We start from the raw sequence: 24,239 nt of genomic DNA on the forward strand, positions 1-24,239 counted from the left end.
CTAAGATCCTATACAGTTCCATCCCCCACTTATGTTCTTACTGTCTCAAATTACATCTTTACACAATGTGTGCCCAACAGCATAGATGTATAATTATAGTTTTATGCACTTGTCTTTTAAGTCATATAGGAAATAAAGAAGAGTTACAAACTAAAAATACAGTGATACTGGCTTTTATATATACCTATGAAGTTATCTGTTCTGGGGTTTTGTATTTCTTTGTATGGCTTTGAGTTAAGGCCTAGTAATTTTCCTTTCATTTCAGCCTGAAGGAATCTCTTTTGCATTTTTCATAGTGCAGATCTACTACTGATTGCTCCCTCTTCTTTTGTTTATTGGGTAAGGTCTTAATTTTACCTTCATTTTTGAAGAATAATTTTGCTAGATATAAAATTCTTGATTAACAGGTTACCTTTTTCTCTTAGCATTTGAAAAATGTCATCCTATTCCCTTTTGGCCTCCATACTTGCTGATGAGAAATATGCCCTTAATCTTATTGAGAATCACTCTACGTGATGTGTCATGCCTCTTGCTCCTTTCACAATTCTCTGTTTCTGACTTTCAACAATTTAAGTATGATGTATCTTTGTGTGAATCTCTTTGTTTATTCTTCTTAGATTTTGTTTAGGATCTTGGACATACACATTCACATATTTTATCAAATGTGGAATGTTGATGACCACTGTCTTTTCAAATATGTTTCCTTTTGCTTTCTCTCTTCCCTCTCCTTCTGGAATTTCCATTTTAGATACACTGATATGCTTGATGGTATTCTGTAGATCCTTCAGGCTCTGTTCATTTTTCTTCATTCTTTTTACTTGATGCTCCTCAGACTAGATAATTTTAGTTCACCTTTCTTCAAGTTCACCGATCCTTCTGCCTGCTCAAATCTGCTTATGAAATCCTCCAGTGACTTTTTCATCTCAATTGTTATACCTTTCAGTTCTAGAATTTAATTTTTTTTCTAGTTTACATTTCTTTATTGATATTCTCTGTTCTCCTGGTTTCCTTTAGTTCTTTGCCCATGATTTCCTTTAGCTCTTTGAGCATATTTAAGACTATTTAAACTCTTTGTCTAATAAGTTCAATGATTGTACTTTCTTAGGGACAGTTTCTTCGGTAAATGCACCATATGTTTTTGTTTTATTGCCTGCTTCATAATTTTTATGTTGAAAACTTGACATTTTAAACATTGCATGTGATAACATCAGATTTTTTCCCCACCATAGAGTTTCTCCCCCATGCTGTAGAATGTAGCTATTTGTTTAGTAATCCTAAACTATATTTGTGATGTCTGAATTCTTGTCAGGTATGCTCTGTAAAGTACCTGTTCCCTTACCTTGTGTTTAGTCCATGTCTTGACAGATTTTCTTGAGTGACAGGACTCAGAAAGATAAGAGAAAAAGAAAAAAATTATCCCAGCCTTTGCAAATTAACTTTGTGCTGGGGTACTCCTTCAACATTCAGCCAGGCTGTTTACAACTCTGCCTTAGCCTTTACTTCCAGTTTGAGGTGATCATAAAAATCAGCCAGAAGTAAAAGCTTAGGGTGTTCTCAGGACTTTTCTGAGCATGCATCCAGCCTTGGACATACACCTGCTTTTATAAATTCCTCAGTATACACAGGTTCTTTTGAATGCTGTAATTTTCCAAAGAAATTCTCAGTAGATTTCCTTCCTAGATTTTCAGTGCTCTATTGTACGTCTCAACTGTACATTTTCCCCCCAGGTTACTGATTTGTTTGATTGCCTTACAATGTTTTCAAGTAATATCCACCATTTTCTGCTGAGTGAGTTCTGAGTTAGGCAAGACAAAGACAGTCACCTTACATCAGTCCTTCAGGCAGTGCCACACCCCCCAAAAAAAATAGAACAAAAACAACTCTTTGAAAATAAGATCTGCTCTGCTCCCTTCAGAACTGAAGACTAGGGTCCCACACTCAGTAGATGAGCTATTATCTTTAAGATTACCACCAGGTGGGGGTCGGGGGGTGGGAGGGCAAAAGTTGCAAGGGCAAGTAAAAGTACCACAACACTTCCCTACATTTTCAAGTTGCCTGTTTTTTGGTTTGACGTTCACTTGATTGCTGTAAACCCCTGACTGCTTCCCAGAGTTCTAACAAAGTTGATTCTGATAGGTTTTTTGTTTTTATTTTTTGATGTACCTGTGAACAGAAGGGTTCTAGGAGGTACCTACTCCTCTATTTTTACAGATGTCACTCATTCTCAAATTTTTTCATAGAGCATCTTAAGCCTCTTCTCCCTGACTTCTTGAGCCCACAGGCTTGCAGTGCTGGGCAGGTAGCTAGCATGCTGTCGGAATTTAGTTCATTTCTGCAGTCACAGGGAATTTGAAAGCTATGGTATTCTGTCTCCTGATTCTGCCGAAGGTATGGAATAACGTGTGGTTTTAAGTCCACTCATTGTTGGTTTTATGCTTTTTCAGGAGGGTAAATGGGGAGATTTGAAGTCAAAGAGGAGAAGAACCAGCATGCTATTGTTCTCCAAACCTGGCTGAAGGTCTTTTTAAAATCTTTTTCTTAGTGCCCTGTCTAATGCATCAGCATGTCTTGTCAACTCTCTGGATTTGTACACTCCTGGTTTTCTCTCTAGCCACCACCCTGGTTGAAAGCCATCATCATTTCTCTGCCTGTGTTGTTGCCTTTTTCTCTTCACCGGTCTTCCGGTTTCCACTCCTGCTTCTTCACACAGCAGCCCAAGGGAGTTCTTTGGATATAAAGTGAAGCTTGCTGCTTCCCTACTGAAATGCTCCAACAGCTTCCTGTCATGCTGCCTTGGGTTAGTTTCACTGGAACTCAGGAATCCTTTTGCTGGTCACTTACTGAGAAATAGCTCCATGGTAGGCACCTGAGAAGCTGCACAGAGCACTCTTCAGAGTTGTTCAACCAGTTGCTGACGGAGCTGGGGTATTTATCTGTTTCCACTGAGGGCTGCTCTTGTGGGGACTGATTTTTCCATCCCTTTCGGCCTGTTTTGTGTGCAGTTAGCAGGTCCCTGAGGTCACAGGTAGTGTTCATGAATGTATCTGGCAGGCTTGCTTAAAGAAGCACTTGGAGTGTAGAGAATATAAGTGCTGAGGGTACATGGATGGGGCCCCACACTACCTGTGTGTCCTTAAGGTCAGGGACAATGTGTTCTTTACCTCGTGTCCCCTGTGCTTGCCATAGAGCAGGGCCTCCAAGGTTTTCTGAGTTGCCTCTCCCTCCAGGGGTCTCTATCTCTCCCACAACCAGTTACCATTAACCATGTGCCCTTAGGATCCCTGTAACAGGCCGTTTCCTTAGTGAGAGCATCATCTTCATTTGTATGTGTTTTCTCTGATTATTGGAAATTCCTCAAGTGTCCACCTGTTTTGATTCTTGGGCCTCTTAAGAATCCAGCAGCATGGGAATGGGGCCCACAGGACCACACCAGACAGATTCCACCATGTCTTTTCGTGAAATATTGTTCATACTGAGGGTGTTATAGCTGAGATATTCCCCCCAGGGCCCCTTGCCCTCCTCCTGCTCAGCCCTCCTGCAACCAGCAGGGGTAGGGGAGCCAGACTGAGTTGATTACTTTTGACATCAGTTGTTAACAAAATTTTGACATTAAGTCTCCCCCCAGCTCTGGGGTGGCTCTGTCTAGAAGAGCCATGGGGAGCCTCTCAGCCCCGGATCTAGCCTGGCTGGGAGGCGGCCTGGGAAGGGACCTGTGTTTCTCAAGCCTGCGCCCTCGGGGCCTGGGGGGGTGGGGCCCCAGCAGATGTCTGGATTTGGTAGCCAGGGCCTGGAGCCGGATGCTGAGAACGAGGCCTGCAACTCATTTCCCCATTAAACATTCTGAGAACATCTGCACCGGTTTCCAAGGCTTCTCTCTCACTAATTGCTTTGATTATTGTGTGAAGTTAAGAACTGGCACATTTCCGCGATGTTGTGATGAAGGTGAAAAGATCGCTCTTAATTAGATTAAAAACATTTTTTCTTCCTGTGTAATTCTGCCTTGAAAATCAAGGCCACTTTTTTGTTTTCTTCATCCAAAGACCTCCAGAAACTCTCCTCCCACCTCTCCAGAGGTTTCTGGGGAATGTCCTGTGAGCTCAGCTCTTGGAGAAGATAGTGCTTAACCCAGATTCCATTGTATATTAAAGTTTCCTGGGGCTGCTCTTGCTGCCTGGAACCTTCCCCTGAAAATGTGTCTTGGGAGACCTAGACAGTGACTTCCTGCAGCACAGAGACCTGGGTGGGTTGATTTAGTTGTGTGGGCAGCTGTGTTCTCTCTTTCCGTTTTCTGGGCTCACTCGGGGCTGACCCTGTCCTGGCTCTGTCGTTGCCTGTTCTCCTCAGCGCCCCCGCTATTCAGACCCCACCCTTGGGCCCACAGAGTCATTTCCGTTCATTCTAAGATTTGAGTATGCTGAGGCCTCCTGTCCCCATTTTGAGAGGAGGCGTTTGGGAGGAGGGGTCCTCAGTGCCGCGAACTCTGGGGTTGTGGAAAGCCCAGCATCCTCCCTGGGATGTCTTGGGATCCCAAAGGTCATCTTTGACTCTGTCACATCACTGTCATGCTCGAGTCAGATCTATTCCATGCACCCTTGACCAGATGTGAGATCCAACATGTTCCATAATCTGCTCCAAACATCCTCTTACACCAGGATGTGGAGAGGGGCTCACTGAAGGTTTGAGGAGATGGGAGTTTGCATTCACAGCAGTAGAAAGACAATAACCAGCCCTAGGGAGCCCCTTTCCAAGAGCTTCCTGGGCTATGACAGGGTTGGGGCTGGGGCATCAGGCCAGGGTCTCTCCCACCACTGTGCTTGCTCCCTGCACGCTCCGCCCCACACAACAAAGCAAGGTCAGTGAAGCACAGGTTGGCTCTTCTGTAAACTTGACTCCTCAGGCCTATCCTCCAAGCCTGACTCCTTACCCCCAAGCTTGTCGCACACATTTCTGAGTACTCTTTTGGTAATAAATGATGGAACCCCAACTCAAAGTAGCTTAAATACAAACTGGACAATTTTCTGGCTAACACATACGGAACCAGCTATTCCCAGCACAGCTGGACCCTAGGACTGAAATGATCTTGTTCACTTGCTCTCACTTGCCCCCTCTTTTCCTCTCTTGCCCTCCCCATCCACCCTGTTCCCTCTTTGGCTCTCCTTTTCCCTCATTCTCCCTCTACCCATTGGCCCCGTGGGATGGCTTTATCCTCAGGCAGCCAATTTTCAGTGGGGCAAGATGGCCACCAGCTTGCATCTGCCAGCTCAGCAAACCTAGCAGAAAGAGGCCACCTCGTTCCCCACGATTCCTGCCAGAGTGTGGTGCCAGGCTCTCATTGGACCCAACCAGATTGCGAGCCATCTTTGGACCTGCAATTCTGCCTCTGATGGCTGAGGCATGGGCCACAGCGCCCCTTCTGGGGACAGCCAGTGGATACGTGAACCCCACACACTAGAATTGGGAAAGGAGGAGCCCCCTAGGGAAGATTCAAGAAGCTGTTCCCAGAAGCCAGGCCCGGCTGCTGGGCAGGCAAAAACAACAGGTGTCCACTCAAGCAAGGTATTTTTCTAAGCGGAACTGGGTGCCAGCTGCGAATATACATTTTCACTCCACTCCTCGCCTTGTTCCTGGCAGCTGTTGTGGGAATGGCTTTTACACTTTCTGTCCTTGTCCCTTACTTCTCGCCTCTCAGTGGAGACACAGGTGGTGGCAGGGCTGCTCTAGCTCGGGGTATGTGAGCCGGGCATGCAGCTGGCACAGGCTGTGGGGCTGCGGCTCAGCAATGTCACGCAGGGCCTGGCTGCAGCTGTCCGGATGCCCTGGGGAGGGCTTCTCCTTCATGGTGCAGGATACGCAGGGCTTTGGCGGATCTGCCAAGAGGGGGAGATTTCTTGAGGGGAGTGGGGAGGGGGCTTTTACTTGAGAAGGACAGGGTCAGCTTCTGTTTATCCCCGGGGGGTGAGCTGGCTCAGGGAACTCGCCTGGTCCAAGCCCTGGAGAGACATGGGGCAGGCAGAAGGTGAGGTTCCTGTGCTGAGGGCCAGGCCCACATAAGCCCTGCAGCCATCCAGGGGAGGGGGCACTCTCCAGGGCCTTGGAAAGCTTGTGGAGGAAGAGGGCTTGGGTTACACCTGGGAGATTAGGCAGTATTATAATCAGTTAGGAGGGGGAAGTCAGGGGGTGAGAGTCTGGGTGAAGTTACTGGGAAGGGCCTAGACACAAGGAAAACTGTTCCAAGGGCAGAGAGCAATAGGGGTGGGCTGGGGACTTACAGCCAGTTGGACTTGGTGCTTTAATGCTGACCTACTTTGGGCAGGGAGGGGCTGGGGGCTCAGTGCAGAGGGAGAGGAAGTGAGACCAGATGCTCTTGGGAATGGAAGGACTTGGAGACCTTCGTGGAAGGAGACAGCTTGGTGTATGCCGCGTGAGTAGTCCCAGGCCACGCGAAAGACAAAGGATGTTCTGACATATTCTGGTAACTCCAGGGTGAGATGTGCAGGTCCATGGGCCAGACAGTGAGGCACAGATAGGGGAGACTTCCACAAATAATTGTTTCCTGACATGTGAAAATATCATTCAAAATAGAAAATACAGAAACGATAAGGAAGGAAATGAAAATCACCCAAAGTCCCTTCACCCAAAGACAGTCACAGTGAATATCTGGATCTGTTTCCTTCCAGTCTTTTTTCTGTGCCCATGTTTTTTTAAAAATAAAACTCAAATCCCCCTATTGAGCAGAACACCGGCTGGAAAGGAAGATGCTGTGCTGGGTTTGGTTCCTGTTCTCTTGAGAGAGGGTGAGACTTGGCAGCCGATGTCCCCAGCTGGGGTAGTTGACACGCCTCAGGCTGCCTCTGCCATCCCAGACCTCCCATTTTCCTAGAAAACAAAATTGTTTTGTTCTGCCCTGAAAACTTAGGCCCAGATTCTGGCCTTGACAAGGCAAAGGGAGCCAAGGAATTAAAACATCAAAAACTGGGACTGTCTTAGGAAAGTATGACTTCATTGTCACCAGTACCCAGTGCTCTTCGTCCCCAGGGCCAGGCACTCTGGACAGTTCAGCAGAGGCCATCGGGTGTGGTCCTAGGGCCCTCTGTAGGGCCTGGGTATCCAGATGGACTGTCCCATTGAGTCCCCCATGGGCTTTGCCTTCTCTGCAGCTGTGGGTTCAGAGCTGTTGGTTATCTTTTCACATTTTTTGTGAAAGAACAACCCTGGACTCCTTGGAGGTGGGGGGTGACAAGACAGCCCTCTCAGGGCACAGAACTTGCCCCTAAGCCTTTGCCTGAAGGGGGCAGTGCCAGTGTGTCTGGGAGGAGCTGAATCCCTACTCTGCAATTTCTGTCCACATTTTCTAGATGCCTGCCTTGGCTGTGACTGCAGGTGGGAACAGGGAGGAGGTGACAGCCCTGGTCACTCTCCCCGTGGTGGGGGAGGCACACCCCACAGTCTCTGACATACAAGCCAGGCAGACAGCAGCCTCTCCTTTTAATTTGGAAAAACAAGCCTGTGGAGCCCCTCTTTGCCCCTTTCTGCAGGGGCCCCATGTGCTGTTCCCAGGATTAAACCAAAGAGCACACATTCTTCTCTGGCAGGTGCAGTCCCCACCCGCTCCAGCAGCCAAATGATGTGCACACTTTAATTTCCTAAAACGCCAGGGCTGGGCCTTTCTCAGGGGTCGGGTGGCTCACCCTTGGCCTTCAGACTTTGGAGATGGCACTTGTCATCCTGGTTGTCTGGAAAGCAGTCCCATGTTCCAGTCACCTCTCTGCTGCTCCTTCCTTCTGTATACAAGTAATGTAGACATCAAAATATGCGTGTTTCTTTTTTTTTTTTTTTGAAAGAACATTTGAATCCTGGATGCAGTTTCAGCCCTGCCACTTGACAACTGTATAATGTAACCCAGGGTATTTGAGTCGCAGCCCTATAAAATGGAGGTGGTATCATGCTTCTGCCAGGCCCAGGCCTGCAGGCCTCTGCTACGCACTTATTCAAGGCTCACCGGTCTTTGGTCTCACGGAGGATGTCTCGGGCACAGAGCCCTTTTCATGGCTGTGACTAAGTAACAACTATGCGGTTTCCTGCAGGAAGGCTGCTGCTTGCCCCGTGGGCCATGAGCTCCTGCATTATTTCCATTTCCCTGACCACTAGACAGGTGCAACACCTTTCCACATGCTCATCAGCATTTGGGTCTCTCTTTTGTGACATGCTTGTTCATCTGACACCCATTTTTTATTAGTCATTTGTATTTTTCTTATTTATTTGTAGGAGTTCTTTATATTTTGTGGGTACTCTTCTTTTGTGGTTGTCTTTTCACACTTTAAGGTATATTTTTACGATTAAGGCTTAACTCTAATCAAATTAATCAGTCTTTCCCTTTACCATTATTGCTTCTTAAGTGTACAAAAAAATCCTTCCTAACCCCGGGATCAGAAAGATATTCTTTTATATGCAGTCATATAGGCTTTACAGTTTTTCTTTTCATAATTAGGTCTTCAATCCCCTGTAATGCTAAGAATGAATTTTTGGTGTATGGTGTCAAGTAATTAAGGGTCATCCCATGTGGATATCCAATTATCCCTGAACATTTTACTAAAACGTCCATCCTCTTCTAACGATGTTCAGGCCACCTCCAATATACCACAAGTTGTCCATACATGTGGGGGCTATTTCCCGATGGTCAGTCCTGTCCCACTGGCCCATTTGTCTCTCCCTGCAGCAGCACCACATTGTCTTAATGACCCTTGCTTTGGAAGATGTATTGACGTTTGGTAGAGCAAGTTCTCCCACCTTGTTCTTCTTTAAGAAATTTTACTATGTCTTGGTTTTTTGCACTTCCAAACCAATTTTAGAATCAGCTTGTCAAGGTTCTCACACACAAACCTTAGGATTTTCATTAAGATGTGGGAAGATTTATTAAGATTTAGGGAGAATCTTTTCAGTATTGAGTCTTCTAGTCAATGGAATGAAGCCGTATTTCTCCATTTATTTACATCTTATTTGTTCGCTTGTTTGTTTTTTGACTGCTGGCCAGTAAAGGGATCCAAACCCCTGACCTTGGTGCTATAACACTGCCCTCTAAACAAATGAGTTAACCAGTGAGCTGTGTCATCTTCAGTGTGTCTCATTAAAATTTTAGAATTTTCTCCATAGAGTTCTTGCATACCTTTAATTAGATAACTTAAAAGTTTTGTGTACTATTGTAGATAGGATTTCTCTCCCCATCTTTTTTATTTCAAAATAATTTATTTACAGGAAAGGGGCAAAAAATAGGACAGAGTGCCCATATACTTTTCAGCAGCTTCTCCTGTTAACATCTTACATAACCATGGTATACTGACCAAAACTCGGAAGTTAACATTGGTATAACACTACTAAGCTACAGTTTAGTTAATTTGGATTTCCCTAGTTTAACTGATGTCCTTTTTCTGTCCCAAGGTCCCATCCAGGATCCACCTTTACATTTATCCAGCAGGTCTTTTTGGTCTCCTCTGATCTGTGACAGCTTCTCAGCCACGTTTTTCAAAACGTTGACACTTTTGAAGAATACTGGTCAGGTGTCACTGTCCCTCAATTTGTCAGGATTAGACTAGGGTTATGAGTTTGGGGGAAGAATGCTACTGAGGCAAGGTGCTTTTCCCCTTGCATGACATCAGTATGGTTTATCACTGGTGCCATTAGCCATGACCCACTTGGTTAAGGTAGTGTCAGCCAGGTTCCTCCAGTGGAACTGAGTTACTCTTTTTCCCCTTCCACGGTCTAGTCATTCGAAGCAAGTCACTAAGTCCAGCCCACACTCAAGGGGAGGAGAGTTCAGCTCTGCTTCCTGCAGGAGAGTATCAAAGAATCTGTGAGTATATGTTAAAACTACAATAGCAATTACAATATATTTTGGAAGAGGTACTCTCAAGTTTCTCCTTAAAGTCTCACCTACTTTTAGCTTTCATCCATGGCTCTTGCCTGTAGCAAATATCACTGTGGCGTGTTTCCATTTTCCTCATTCCTTCCCTTATTATTTAGAATTCTTCTGTGAGGAATAGTTGCCTCTCTCCTCCATTTATTTAATTTGATCAGTACAGTCTCAGGAATACTTATTTTTGAGTTATAATCCAATACTATCATTATTTTGTTACTCAAGTTTTTCTAGCATTGGCCATTGGTTGGTTCCTATATCCTTTTGAGATGCCCTCATGCTTTTCATTTATTTATTTTTGAGGATTCCCTTCCTTTCTAGAACTAAACAATACTTCAGGCTCATTTTGTATTTTCCCTGCCATAGCATCACCCATTCATCCAGAAAGCCCTAGTTCCTTTTGTCGGAGAACAAATGGTACTTAGAAACCAGGATCTGGGCACTGGGTATGCTTGTTGCTACTGGGGTGTCGTTTCTCTCCTCTCAGTGGACAGTTAGGACATATACGTAACTACATAAACTAAGTACACACACATATCTACATTTGTCTGTCTGCCTGTACCTATATTAAGCTAACAGGAGTTCATTCCAATGTTTCTAACCACAGGCTTCATCCTCAGCTCCCCATCACTACTACTTACTGTAAGTTTTTCTCTGAGAGTAAGAAACCTGGCTCCCATGATCTATTGTTGATTTACATATTATAAAACCCTGCTGTATAGGTGTACCCTGTGTGAAACAAACTTACTAGAATATAGTGTTTAAGATGGTTATTTTCTGTCTTTAGCCATACAGTGCCCAGAAACATAGTTTTCAAAAGCAACATAGGCTTTTATTCCATTAACAGCTCCTTCTTCCCCTCTCCTTTCAGTGCTGTCATATATTTGTTACACTCTCAGAACTCACCCATCAGCCTGCTTTCCATCCCAGGGTCCTCCAACATCCTGGTTTTGTTTGCTTGTTTGTTTTTGTTTTGTTTTTTAATTTGCAGGTAGTAAAATTCACGTTGGAGATGTACAGTTCTGTAGGCTTTGACAAATGCCTAGAGTGATGTATCCACCACTACAATATCATACAGAGGAGTCCCATGGCCTTAAAAATGCCCCAGTGTGAGCCTTTTGAAGTCAAGTAGTCCTCCTTCCCCAACCACTAGCAGCCATTGATCTGTTTTATGTAGCTGTCTTTTTGCTTTTTCTAGAATGTCCCATAAATGGAATCTTATAATATGAAGCCTTTTGCATCTGGCTTCTTTCACTGCTAAGCAAAATGCTTTTCAGATTCATGCATGTTATTGCATGAATCATTAGCTTATTTCTTTTTATTGCTGGGTGGTATTTATTGCATGGATTACCACAGTTTGTTTATCCATTCACCTGTTGGAGGACATCTTGGTTGTTTCCGGTTTTTGGCAAGTGTGAGTGAAGTTGCTCTACACATTTATGTGCAGGTTTTTGTGAACATAAATATTCATTATTTGGGTAAATATCTTGGTCACACTGTATGTCTATGTTTAACTATATAAGAAACTGCGTGCGGCTTTGCATTGCTACCAGCAACGGTGAGAATTCCAGTTGCTCCACATCCTTGTGAGTGCTTGGTACTGGTCAGGTTTTACTTAATTTATTTATTTATTTATTTACTTATTTTAGCTATTCTAATAAGGGTGTCATGGCATCTCATTGTGATTTTAATTTGTATTTCCATAATGACTGTTGACATTGATTGAGCATCTTTTTATGTGCTTACTTGTAATCTGTTTTTTTTTTTATTATTGTTCGTTTGTTTTTCAAATTGAGTGGTTTGCTTTACTATCGTCCAAGTTGTGAGCATTCTTTATGTATTCTAGCTACAAGTCCTTGACTAGACAGGTGATATGCAGATATTTTCTCCAAGTCTGTGGCTTGTCTTTTTGCTCCATTAGCAGTGTCTTTCGCAGAGCTTCTAACTTTGATAGGTCCGCTTTGTTGATACTTTTTCTCTTACAAGTTGACCTTTTGGTATCATATTTTAAAACTCACTGCCAAATCCAAGCTTCCAAGGATTTTCTCCTGTTTTCAAGAAATTTTATAGTTTTATGTTTTACTTAAAATTTTTTAAGTAAGATTGCATATAGTACCTTTTAAGTTTTCAACTTGATTATTGATAATCTCCCACATTAGGCATAAGTGCTGTGTATTAAAATTTACCCATCCATTCATACATTTATATTGGAAATACATTTGGGAAACAGTTGTATTACTCTGGTGTGGGAAAACCTTCCTCTTTCATAAAGCAAGAGATACATGACTTTAAAAACATTAAAAAAAATTTCTGTGATGAAAACAATATAATTAAGGTGAAAAGACCAAAGATAGACTGGGGAAGTTATTTGTGCCTTGCAAAACAAAGGGTTAATATTTCTCATATGTAAAAAATTTGTACAAATTGACATGCAAAAATGAGTGAAGGATATGAACAGGCAATTCCACAAGAGGAAACCAAAACAGTGACCAGCCCTATGGAAGGCACTCAGCACAGATGCAAATGACAGCAGAGCCGCAGTTTTCATCCACGATGGGTGAGCCCTGCAAAGGGCGCTGACAGCCAGTTCAGGCATGAATGTGGGGAAGCTGAATTCAAATCACTACTACTTCTTGGGAAAGCAATCTAGCAACATCTTAAAATTACCAAGGCTGCACCCTCTCACCCTGCTCCACTATGTCAGCTTTTAAGGATAAAAAGATGAGTATTGTACCATTGTCTGAAGAAGTGGCCTAAAACTAAAAGAGCCTGGATGTCCATGAAATATGGTTGAATTAATTGTGGCAAATCTAGACTACAAACTACTATGTAACCACTAAAAAGAGAATTAGATCCCTGTCTATATACCTGGAGAAAAATGAGATAAGCATGTTACAGAGTGACAAGAACAGAGCCACCCCATGTGTATGAAGGCAGCTCCCACCTGGCATCTGCTGCTAGGATAAGCAGGGGGAGCTGGGGACCCAGCTGGCAGTTAACATTGGCGACCTTGGGGAAGAGGAATATTGTGAATGTTTGAATCATTCCACTTCTTAGGAGGATTTACTTCTTTTGCAATAAAAACTTTAAATGAAGAAAGAAGTAAGTCCAGAGCAAATACTGATACAAGTGGATACAGAGACTGACAGAGATCAGTCTCCTGAGCTCCTGTGTTAGGGTCGCTGAGGGTGGGTCCAGGAACCGGAATGTGAAGCCAACTGCTGGGGGTGATTCTCCTGCCTCCCTTGAGGTGCAGGTGGTTGATGTGGCATCGTGGCCAGCTCAAGGAGCCAGGCGAGGAGCTCTGCTGCTGCCCCTCCCTCCTAGGCTTACACTTCCTCGTGGGCACGGATCCTACCACCCTGTCTTTCCTGGTCCTTGGCTCTGTAGTATATGAATGTGACAGTGTGGTGGTGGGAGTCAGTGTTTCTTACCAGATCTGTGTTTGTCACCAATGTTTTATTCTTGACCAAATGTCAGGAGAGGCCCAGAGCCTGAGGTGGGGCAAGTCCTGGACACTTGAGCTCAGCCCCAGCCATGGTTACCTCTGAGGAGGATTCACTGGCTTTTGCCTTCTTCAGACATTGAGGTCTCAGGCACTTGGAGGCTCACAGGTCTATCCCATGGCAGTGGCAGGTTGGGGTGGGAATTTGAGTCCACCTCTGGCCAGCCCTGGGCCCTCTTCCCCATCAAGCCTCCAATGGAGGCCTAACATGCAGTCCCTACACTTTACTCCACAGCGAGGAAGAGCCCCACACTGCTGGATGTGAGCCCAGCCCACTTCATGAGAACCAACAGCTTTGCAGAGGACCTGGATCTGGAAGGGGAGACACTGCTGGCGCCCATCACCCACATCTCACAGTGAGTACCCGCTCGTACACAGAGAAGGGGCGTGGGGCTCAGAAGGCCACCTCGACACTGGGGGAAGGCTCGTTCTCTCACTGACACACTGTCCGCTCATCCAGTGCCTGCCACTTGTCTCCCGCTCTCAGGAACCTGGGGCCGCCTGGGCACCAGACAGGGAACATGATCCTCTTGTTTTGACTTATGGAAAAACCAGACTGATCATTTTCCACTTGTTTTCATGCTTTGAGTATCCGAGAAGATTGCTTTTCTCTCCCCTAGCCCTCTTCCCCAACCCCCTAAAAAGAGGCGACTTTGTTTTTAGTATTGCCCTGTGGAACCCTAGCCAAAGCCATGGGGAAGATGTGGGGTGCTGTCTGCCAGTTACTGCTGCTGTCCTCAGGGGCTCCTTCAGGTGCAGGAAATGGCTGATTCTCCATGCTTTCCAGCTGGCCTTCCCCTGAGGCACAGCTGGCCTGGGACACATGCCCGCCTGTCCTCCCCCGCCAGTCATGGCATCACCAGGCCAATGCCTGGTGCCTAACCATGGTGTGATTCCCTGCAACATGTGACTCAGTGCTCCCAGCCAGGGCACCCAGTGGTGACAGCCATGCAGTGGGGTCAGTGGGGGCTCAGGCCCATTCTGGCTGCTGTCCCATTGGAGATTGCCCCTGAGAAGTGTTTTTGTGTCAGGATGTGTGATTGACACTCGCAGCCTTCTGAGGGTCACTTGCTGGGGCTCTTTCCTTCCCTCTACCGACGTTCCTCTAAAGGGTGTTTTGTTCTCCAGACTCTCTGAGGGTCAAGAGGTTGTCCTGAACCATGTGCACCTTTGTCATAGTGAGGCCCCCAGGCATCCTGCCTTTGCCAGACAGGTACAGGCTTGGCCTTGCAGGTGACTAAGGGAATTGGGACAGTGCTGGGGGCTGTTGGTGTGATCAGAGGACTGGCAAGAGTCAGGTAGCTGGAATGAGGTTGCCCCCAGGGAAGAATGAGCTGTCTTAAGGTGTAATTATGACCAAACAGTACCCACCCACCGTCATGGGCCCCCCAGGCTCACAGGAAGGTTGGCGGTGCCCCATGGTTATCAGGGCATGGAGAGGGAGTGTTGCTAAGCTCAGATGGACCCGACAGGTCACTGGGAAGCAAGGACAACTCATCTTTGTGGACACCCTGGGAATGGGGCTGATGAGCCTCTGGGTCCCTCCTGGAGTCAGCCTGCCAGGCTAGCTGGAGTGGGGGATGAGGGAGGTTGTACTACCACAAAGTGGAAAATGGAGTTTTGTGGCTGGTGGTATATGCAATATGGGTGGAACCCCGGCAGGCCCCAGGATTTGGACCCGGACACCACCCAGGTCTCCTCAGCTGCCCAGCCTGTCTCTTCCTGTCCTACTGTTGGAGCTCCTTCTCCTTCGTTCTCTTGCCACAGATCAGTCTCCAGACACACGGGAGCTACACCCTGGGAGGATAGGGCTATCAGCTGCTGTCCATCCAGCTAGGCAGTCAGGCCTCACCTGCTCCTGGGCCCTGTAAGGCCTCTGCAGGGAGGCCCAGATGAGGGTGGTGAAAGACTGAGGACCAACATGACCCACAACCAGGCCCACAGCTGCACTGTCATCACCCATTTTGGCATGAGATGCCCATGCTGGCATCAGCACATTCTAAGCTGTCTAGAGTCAGAGGCTGCCACTGTCTGGGGGTGACCCCAAGCTGTGTTGTCCAGGGCAGTAGGCTGTTTCTTGACCCCCTTTCAGACAGTGGAGCCTAAGAGACCTAAACAGCCATAAGCACTTGGCCTAGCATGAGCCTGGTACATCAGCGTCCAGCAAGCTGCTGTGGCCTTCCCAGGCTGTCACTCCCATGTTGGGGTAGGGATGGCTCCTCTGTTGCCCCAGTACTAGTTGGGCTCAGGCAGGGCCAAGATCCCTGTCCTTACCCAGCTGAGTCCCCACCCTGGTACCCACCAGGGCCTTTCACTGAGCAGGCCCTTCCAAAAGCAGCAGCTGGATGTGAACCAGCCTGGGAAGGTGGGAAGGAACACAGGCATGGTGCTTGAGTGAGGTCTGAGGTGGGGACCAGGAGGACAGAGAATGAGGCTTCAGCAAAGGGCCACCTCAAGGCATTGTGGTCTGATCAGAGCTGAGGCTTCGGGGGACCTGGGCACCTGCATCCTCAAAAGTCAGAGTGCCATCCTTCCACAGAGCCTTGGCAGGTAGGGCAGGATGCAGGCACAGCTAAGGTATCTAGGGCCAGGGCTACAGGTTGGGCAGTGTCCCTGCCCTGCCTGGGGGAGAAGGCAGGCAGCAGTGGGCACCATGTTTACTCAGGGCCTGACTGACCGCTTGCGGGGTGGGTGGAGGCCAGGTCTTCATGCCCGCCCTGGGGCCGTGTTCCTTTGCCTCCTGCACAGCCTGCCTGATGATTGATGCCCATAATTAAACTCGGCTCCAGCTGCTCAGGGACACAGTGCAGCTTCCGTGGGCAGTCCAGCCAATGGGACCCACACTGTGGAGAGAGGCATATGCCCTAGGGTGTGTGCAAGAGATAGGGATGTGCATGGGGGTCTTGCAGGCGGTGGGGGAAGTAAGAGGCAGTTACTGAAAAACAGATCCATTTTTCTTCAGCATTTCACTCATGTTAAAGTATTACCATGCTGGGTCAGTTCCAGAATTCAAATTAAAAGCATAAATAAAGACACATTTTGTTTCCATCTCAAGCTCTCCCCACCCGCAGGGCCCCAGGGAGGTGAGGTCACTGCAGCCTTGATTACGGGAAGGTCCCTGGGGCTGGGCAAAGCTCCTCTTTCCGGGGACTGTTGGCCACTTGGGGGGACAAGGGGTCGGCAAGCAGGCCTGGTTCAAATTAGGGAGTCACCAGCAAGCAGGAGCCAGGGTGCTGGGAGACAGAATGACTTTGCCACCCCTAGACTAGTAAGCAAACCCCAGCAGCTCCCTGTGCAGCCCCAGGGCCCTCACTCAGTTCCAGGCCACCGGGCCTCAGCCTTCCCCACACTTTTCAGGCAGATGCCATCTTCCTGGGTCCAATAGGGCTGGAAGGGAGCCCCTGTCAGCCTCAAGCTCCCTGGGACTGTGTCCCCTTCCCAAAGCCTTACCAAGGGTATTCTCGGGGGTATGATAGAGAGCCTGGAGGCTTTCGAGGGCAGCGTGAGGGGAACCCCCATGAAGGCAGTGGAGCTTTGCACCTCAGCAGGAGCCAGGGTGAGTTTCCAGAATCCTGCTCTACCAGCTGTCCTCTGCCACTGAGGCTCACTGGAAGGGCAGTGGGAGGGGAGGGCTACCACCCGCGTGTGTCCCTGTGCATTGCATGGTGTCCCACCATCTGCGTCACTCATCTGCAACCATCACATTCCCACTCATCTTTGCAATGTTTGTTCAGTGGTCCCTGCCTCAGGGAGGCCCCCCAGGACATTCACAGGCAGGTTAGTCCTCCTCAGACTCCTGAGGTCCTCTCTACCAGCTCACTAAGCTCTTCCTCCAGGGCCAGGAGGGAACAGGGCAGGTACAGTGCTCTTGGCCTCTCTTCCCCAGCACCCCCAAAGCCCCAGGGAGAGGGGCCCAAGGACTACCACTCCCACCTTGATGCAGAGAGTGCCCCTCAGTCCTTCCTGAGGAGATGAAGTGAGGGTGGTGACACCTCTGCAGGCACTGAGACACAGGGCCGATGGCGTGAGGATCTGCACCGCTAAGCTTGCGAGCTGCACATGGGTGTGGTCTGGGTGAGCTTCTCCTAGCAGCCTTGGGAGGCTGCAGCCATTTCTGTGAAGTCCTCCCTCACCCCTCACCCCTCAACTGCCAAGCCAGCCAGGACTGGCATGGAACCCACACATCTGTCCCATGGGTCATATATGGATACCCAAAATAGACCAAACTCGGGAGGCCAGACCCACTGTGAACCTGGCAGCATGGGTTTCCTTAAAGGTCTTTTCTGTTGCAGTATCTTGAATGGTCAAACCCAAGCTCATTTCTAGAGCCCCACATCCCATTCTGCAAGGTGACATTCAGGGGTACTCTGTCCACTGAGATGCATGTGGGAGAGGACCAAGGGCCTGGGCAGGGGCAGGGGAGAGCAGATGGGGAAAGCTCATAGACCCCTACCAAGTGACCATCAGCACCTCTCTGACAAGCATGTGCCTGCCTGGCCTCTTGCGACATGACAGCCTCACAAATCCTTGAGCAAAACCAGCCCCATGTGCGTTAATTAGAATTTCCATGTCTTCAACTTTCTCCTGGACCCTGCAGAATCTCACGCCAAGACGTTCAAGTTGCTCTTTTCCAGTGAGGCCGCTGTGGCCTGGCTTTCATCCACATCACTACTAATGTCTCCTGAATTCTGCGTTTGTCAGCGAGGCTGGGGCCAGCCCGTGCCTCCTGGAAATGGGGGCAAATGTCAAAAGGCTGGCCCTGAACTTGGTTCCATGGATCAAGGGGCCCTTTTGATGGGACCAACTTTGCCTGGAGCACCCACTCCTGCAGACACGAGGCGCCAGCTACTGCACCTCTGTGAGCACCCGAGCCCCTCGCTTTGTTTCTTGCCTGCAAACTTTGATGGGAAAGGACTGAGAGACTGTTCCGGGACCAGTGTCCAGGGGGACAAGGGAGGGGGCTTGCCAAGAACAGATGAGACCAGTGTGTCTTTCCAGAGTGGTGTCCTGTCTTCTGTGAAGCTCCAGACCACCTCTGTCTGCACAAGGTGCCAAGGAAGGCCCATGGGAGCCCGCCCGGAGGGCTGTGCAGGGCTGCATGAGTCACAGGCTCCCTGTCAGAGCTCCACGCAGGCCGGCCAGGCTCAAACCCATCTCTGAAATGCACGGGGGGATTAAATGTTCCCCTAATTAAATTAAAAGCGAGGCGGATTGGCTCAGTGGGAAAGAGACAGGACTGGGAATCGGATGCCCTCAATCTGGCTCCCAGCCTGCACCGGCCCAGCTGCGGACGGCCCCTGGCGGCCCCCTAACCTTTCCAAGCTTCACTTCCTCCATCTGAGCATGTGAGGAGGATGCAGCCAGCCTCCTGGGGCTGCTGCTCCGGGGAGGGGGCCCCACGATCTGGGTGGATAGCCCAGAGGAAAGCAGCAGTGAGGCTTCTCACTTCCTCGGCAATGGAAGCGCCATCCCCATCAGCCCGGCCCAGGGCATGCCAGCCAGGCACAACCCTCTCCTATTGCAGCCTCCTTGCCATGATGCTGTTCAGGTACTCAGCCAGCAGGCAGTGTTGGAGGGTGTGATGGAGAGAATTTCCATACCATGAAGGTGGCTGGAAGAAGAAGTGACTTCACAAACTGCACTGGCATTGTCATGGAGACCCTTCTGGTGGTCCCAAAGAGCTCCCCTGGGTGTTCTGCCTCTACTTGGAAGGAGAGACTGAGTTTCAGAGCATAGGGAGGACAGAGCCCCAAGGCAGCCTAATAAAGAGGCCAGAGGGACACAACGCACCCCCTTGAACAAGGGACGGGGGGTAAGGGGAAAGGGCCAGCCCCCTTGCAGGCCTGAGCTGTCCATCTCTCTAGTTAGGCTCAAAAAGGACTGTCCTTACATGGGGGGAGGGGGTCTTCTAAACTTTTAGTTGAAGGGTGAAATGCACACCTCAGTGCACTTCACCTTCCGAAACTTAGGTAAGTGGCACCTAGAGACAGCAACAAAACTCCCATGAACGGGCTCCTGCTTCCTGTCACTGACACCCAGAGAGAAACCACAAGCCTTGGCTTCCAGCAGCAAAATGACCAGCTTTGCCATTCAAACTTTACAGTAGAATCGCGCAGTGCATACACCTGTACGTCCACCATCCTCTGCTCAGCATGATGTCTGTGAGCCTCCCTGTGGGGCTGGGCTGACGAGAGCTGTGGCTCCCGCATGCTCCTGCTGTCTGGCACCCCACCATATGTGTGGCCAGCACTTTGTTTATCTACTCTCCTGTCCGTGGTCCATGGATACTTTCCAGTATGGGGTTGTTATTAGTGCTAAGAATATTCTGAAAATGCTTTTGGTGAATGTATGGCTGCGTTTCTGGTGACTCGTAGGTGTGGAACCGCTGGCTCACTGGATGGGGGTGTGTTCACTTTAGTAAGTACTGCCAAACAGCTTCCCGAGGCAGTCGTCTCCATTTTCACTCACAGTGGCAACCTCTGAGCATTCCAGATGATCCACATCCTTGTTAACACTAGGCGTTTTTCATTCTTTCTTTTTTAGCCATGTTGATGGATATCTAATGGCACCAGACTGTGATTTTAATCTTGTAGTAACCTGATGGCCAGTGAAGTTGAACCCCTCTTCATGTTATTATTTAGCTGGCTACATCACTTTGTAAAATGACCAAGTCTTCTGACTGTCTTATTGATTTGTAGTTCTTTCTGTGTTCCGGATATTCTGGATGTGGTACTTATACATATAAATATATGGATGTGTGTGTATTGCAAACATCGCCCCTCCCCTTCACAGGCTGCCTTTTCCCTCTCTTGATGGTGTTTGATGAACAGAAGGTCCTAATTTCAATGTGGTCCAGTTAATCAAACATTTCCTCCCTGGACAGTGCTGTTTGTGTCCTACTTAAGAAACTCTGACTACTCCAAGACAATAAGGATATTCTGGTTTGTTCTAAAGCCTTATTAGTTCACCTTTCACGTGCAGATCTACAGTCCATCTGGAATCAATTTTTGTGTCCAATGTGAGGCCAAGGTCAAGGTATGCTTTTCCCCCACTTGGATTTCCAGTTTGACTCAGCACCCTTTATGGAAAAAGCCATCCTCTCCCCACTACCCTCCCGTAGCAGCATCTTTGTAAGTCAGCTCACCATCTACTTGTGGCTGTTTGGGGACTCTATTTGGTGCCACTGCTGAGATTTGAGTTGTGCTTTGTGGCCAGTGCCACACTTTGTGCTCACTGCAGTTTTCTAACAGGTCTTGCCAGCTGGCTGTGCAGGCTTCAGGTGCTTCTCCTTCCTCATCACCAGCTTGGCTGGCTTTGTACAGCTTCTGCCTCACCACAGACCTGCCCGTATCCATAGAACCCTCCTCTAGGTGCGGCAGGCCTCCAGACGGGCACGGGAGAATGTACAGTATAGGGGCTTCCAAATCTTGGCCATAATATGTTCCCTCATTTATTTCTCTTTTGTTTCTCTTACCATGTCCTATAGTTTTCTGTGTGGTGACTGTGTGCAGATTGTCTGATATATTACTCATCAGCTGATGGTTTGTACGTGCTCATTGAGCCCTGGGACAATGTCTGCCAGGAAGCCCTGGCCAGCTTAGCTCACTTCATCCTGCCCACAGGACCCTGGGGCAGTCACCTAACTTCTCTGAGCCTCAGTTTCCTCTTGCATACATTTAGGGGTGTATCTCAGTTATTGGTGTGAGGCCTCAAGGAGATGGGGTCAGGTGCCGGCCATATACTTGGGTAAATGCCTAAAAATGTTAGCCACTATAAAATGTTAATTTGTGATGGGAGATACTCTGGGGACATCGCTTGTTTGGCTTGAGAGCTTTTGAAAGCAGCAGGTCATGAATTTCCATGGAGTACAAAAGGTATCACAACATCTGGCCATTGCGTAACAAGTCGTACCTAGCGGCCTGAAAGTTCCAGGCCCCAGGATGACCTGGAGGCAGAGGAAGTCTGCAGATCTTCGACCCACAGCATCGAGTCACTGGGAAACGGACTCATGAGCTGTTTTGGATCCTATGGAAGTGTAGGCAAAAACCTGGCACCCATCATTGTGCTCTGAAGGGGTTGGAGGTGGGGCCAGAGGCCTCTGCCCCATGGTGATCACAGGTGCACCAGTGTGCTCCTGTCATTTGTTCTCATCGCAGTCAGATCCACCTGCCGAGACTGGCACCCACCTTCAGACAGAGCAAGGAGCAGAGCAGGCTGTGCACGTGATCACAGGTGCACCAGTGTGCTCCTGTCATTTGTTCTCATCGCAGTCAGATCCACCTGCTGAGACTGGCACCCACCTTCAGACAGAGCAAGGAGCAGAGCAGGCTGTGCACATCCTGTCTTCCCTTGGCCTTGCACCTGAGGATGGTTGAGGGAATCACGTGCTTAGGATAGGTTAAACTTCCAGGAGCACTAACTGAGCACCTACTGTGTGCATTTCTTGTGCTAAGATTGGAACAGGTGCTGCTGTTAGCTGAGACACAGCCCACATCCCTGGAAGAGCCCTCACTGGGTCAGTCCCACAGGTTCACAGAAGGAGTAACTGAGACCTCAAGGAGGACAGGGACTTGCCAGTGTCACCCAGGAGGTGGTGGCAGAGCCAATGCTCATTTTCAGACATGCTGTCTCTAGGGGAGTCTGGGTCTGCATAATGGAGGCCAGACTGGAGCCCCAAGGGTGGTAGGCAGGCAGTGGTACAGTAATGAGACAAGGATTAGATGGCCCACCAGGCAGAAAGGAGCAATCCACGGAGAGACAGTCTGGGCACTGGTCTACTGGCTCTTGAGGCCACCCTCTGCAATGAGAATTCTGTAAGTTCAGTCTCTATCTGCACCTGGCACTGCCAGGGAGGGAGGCCAAGGGCCCTCACAGGCCTGCGAGACACTCAGGGGGATCCTGAATCACTTGGGCAAGGCTGGCCTGCCCTTCCCGGATATAAAGTGACAGACCTAGCTTCATGGATTCCTGTGGTGCCCCAGAGTGCACCCCACACTAGGTATTCATACCTTAGATTTGCAGACAATGCAGGTTTCTCAGGCACAGGCCACACCTGAGGTTCCCATCCTTGACAGTGACTGGCTAGCAGGAAGAGGTCTGGCTGTTAAGTCCATGGGAGGCCAGGGGTGCCATCTAGGAAAGGGGGACTTGTCAAGGAGGAGGAAGAGAAATGAAAGGGGGAGATGGGGGTCCAGGTCTGGCCTCACAGGCATCCCTACCCCTCAGCCATCACCCCACCATCTACTTTGGTCTTCTCCATAAGCAATCTCTTCACACCTGTGGCCACAGCCCCAGAGGCTGCCTCTGAAGATGGAACCTGGAATATCCTGGAAGAGGCACAGGGACACTTGATATGCCTCTCCCAGGGAACCCCGGATGTCCACACAGAGCTTCTCCCACTTAATTGGGCACAAGAGCAACTGAGCAAGGAGGTATGCCCAAAACTCTGAGAGAGGGATTATTTTCAGCAACAATTCAAGGATTTTCAGGGGTAATTGACTCTACTTGACTCTCCTTCTAAAACTTTGACACTGAGCCCTCATACAGCATCAGACTGCACTACACCCAAAGTGTAATCCTTGCCACAGCAGTGTCCTCTGGTGCCCATCTGGGGAAACTGAGGCAGAGAGTAGTAGTGACTTTGTAAGGCAGTTGGGGCACTTGGGAGGTGGGGTGGGCAGCAGGGCTGTTCAGAGGGCACAGAGCTACACACACACTCGCAGATGCTTATTCTCACTCAGCCAGGCTCCTTCCCCCGTGGCCTCACTGTGGTTATGGGCCTGAGCCGACTGCCCCCAGGGAGCCAGGACCTGGAGAGGAGGGTGGGCAGCAATAGACAGTTGGCCTCTGGACCTTGCTGCAATGCCTTAGGCAGCAGGTCTCTACTGGGATAGAAATTGTGGCCAAAGCTAGATTGGGACCTTTGATTTTAAGTTCTTGAGTGTGTTCTTGCCCAGTCTGCACTCACACCAGTGTTCTCCCTACTCCCTGACCCAGACTGGACAGCTGTCCTCCACCCCAAGGGGACCTTTATTCTCCCACCTAATCCTCTTCCTCGGGCCTTTCAGAGGTAGGCTTATTTGTCAATGTTTTCTTTAGGTTCAGGTCCGGATTTGTTAAATTAAATTGAATCCTTTCCAGTCTGAAACACCTGAATGCCTTTTTTCTGCTTTTCATTTGGAACTGTCCAATGAACCCCACCAGCTGGGTATGTGGGCTCCAGTGGGAATTCGAGGCAGCCTGGTGTGGTAGGTACAGCCTCACGGTGCAGCTACTGGCCAAAGCAGGGGGTTGGCGCAGCCTTCAGTGGAGTGATGCTTGGGAAAACTGACTCTCAGCTTGACTGAGCTCAGCTGGTGTGTGTGTAGGGACAGGCGGTGAGGGCTGTCTGCCACAGGGCTCAGTGGCTTCCCTTGAAATGTTCTTTCCCAAGAATTCCCATATTCCATGGCAGTGCCCAGGAGCTGCCTGGGCCACTCTATCACCTGCCCGACTCCTGTCCCAGGAAGACCACCTCATCAGACCATGCAGACCTGGGTTTTGGTTGGGAAAACATCTCTGTAGGCATCAGGAGAAGGACAGACTGGAGAAGTGGGAGCCCCAAGACCAGAGAAGGGAGGATCTTGCCCAGAGGACACAGCCAGCTGATGACAGAGCCAGGGTCAGAGCCGGACTACTGATACTGAGTCACGTGTTCTTTTGCTATTCCAGTGGGGTCTATCTCCTCCCTGTACCATGCCCAGCAAGTCCCCTTCAGCAAGGCTGGACTAAGTGACTCCATTCCTGGTAGCCGCCCAGGGCACTTCCCAGAGTACCACACCCTGG

At 48.9% G+C, this 24,239-nt stretch overlaps 1 protein-coding gene across 1 annotated transcript in view; it reads left to right on the forward strand.

Annotated features, from left to right (window-relative positions):
• KCNQ1 (potassium voltage-gated channel, KQT-like subfamily, member 1) overlaps window positions 1-24,239 on the forward strand; it is a gene marked incomplete at its 3' end in the record, with an annotated part of 294,997 nt that overhangs the window by 183,385 nt on the left and 87,373 nt on the right. The window contains exon 12 of the mRNA XM_008576353.1: window positions 13,651-13,771. Within this exon, the coding sequence (XP_008574575.1) occupies window positions 13,651-13,771 (121 nt within the window). The remainder of the gene's footprint in view (window positions 1-13,650; window positions 13,772-24,239) is intronic.

Source organism: Galeopterus variegatus, unplaced genomic scaffold (assembly GCF_000696425.1).
Source record: "Galeopterus variegatus unplaced genomic scaffold, G_variegatus-3.0.2 Scaffold1336, whole genome shotgun sequence".
NCBI lineage: Eukaryota > Metazoa > Chordata > Mammalia > Dermoptera > Cynocephalidae > Galeopterus > Galeopterus variegatus.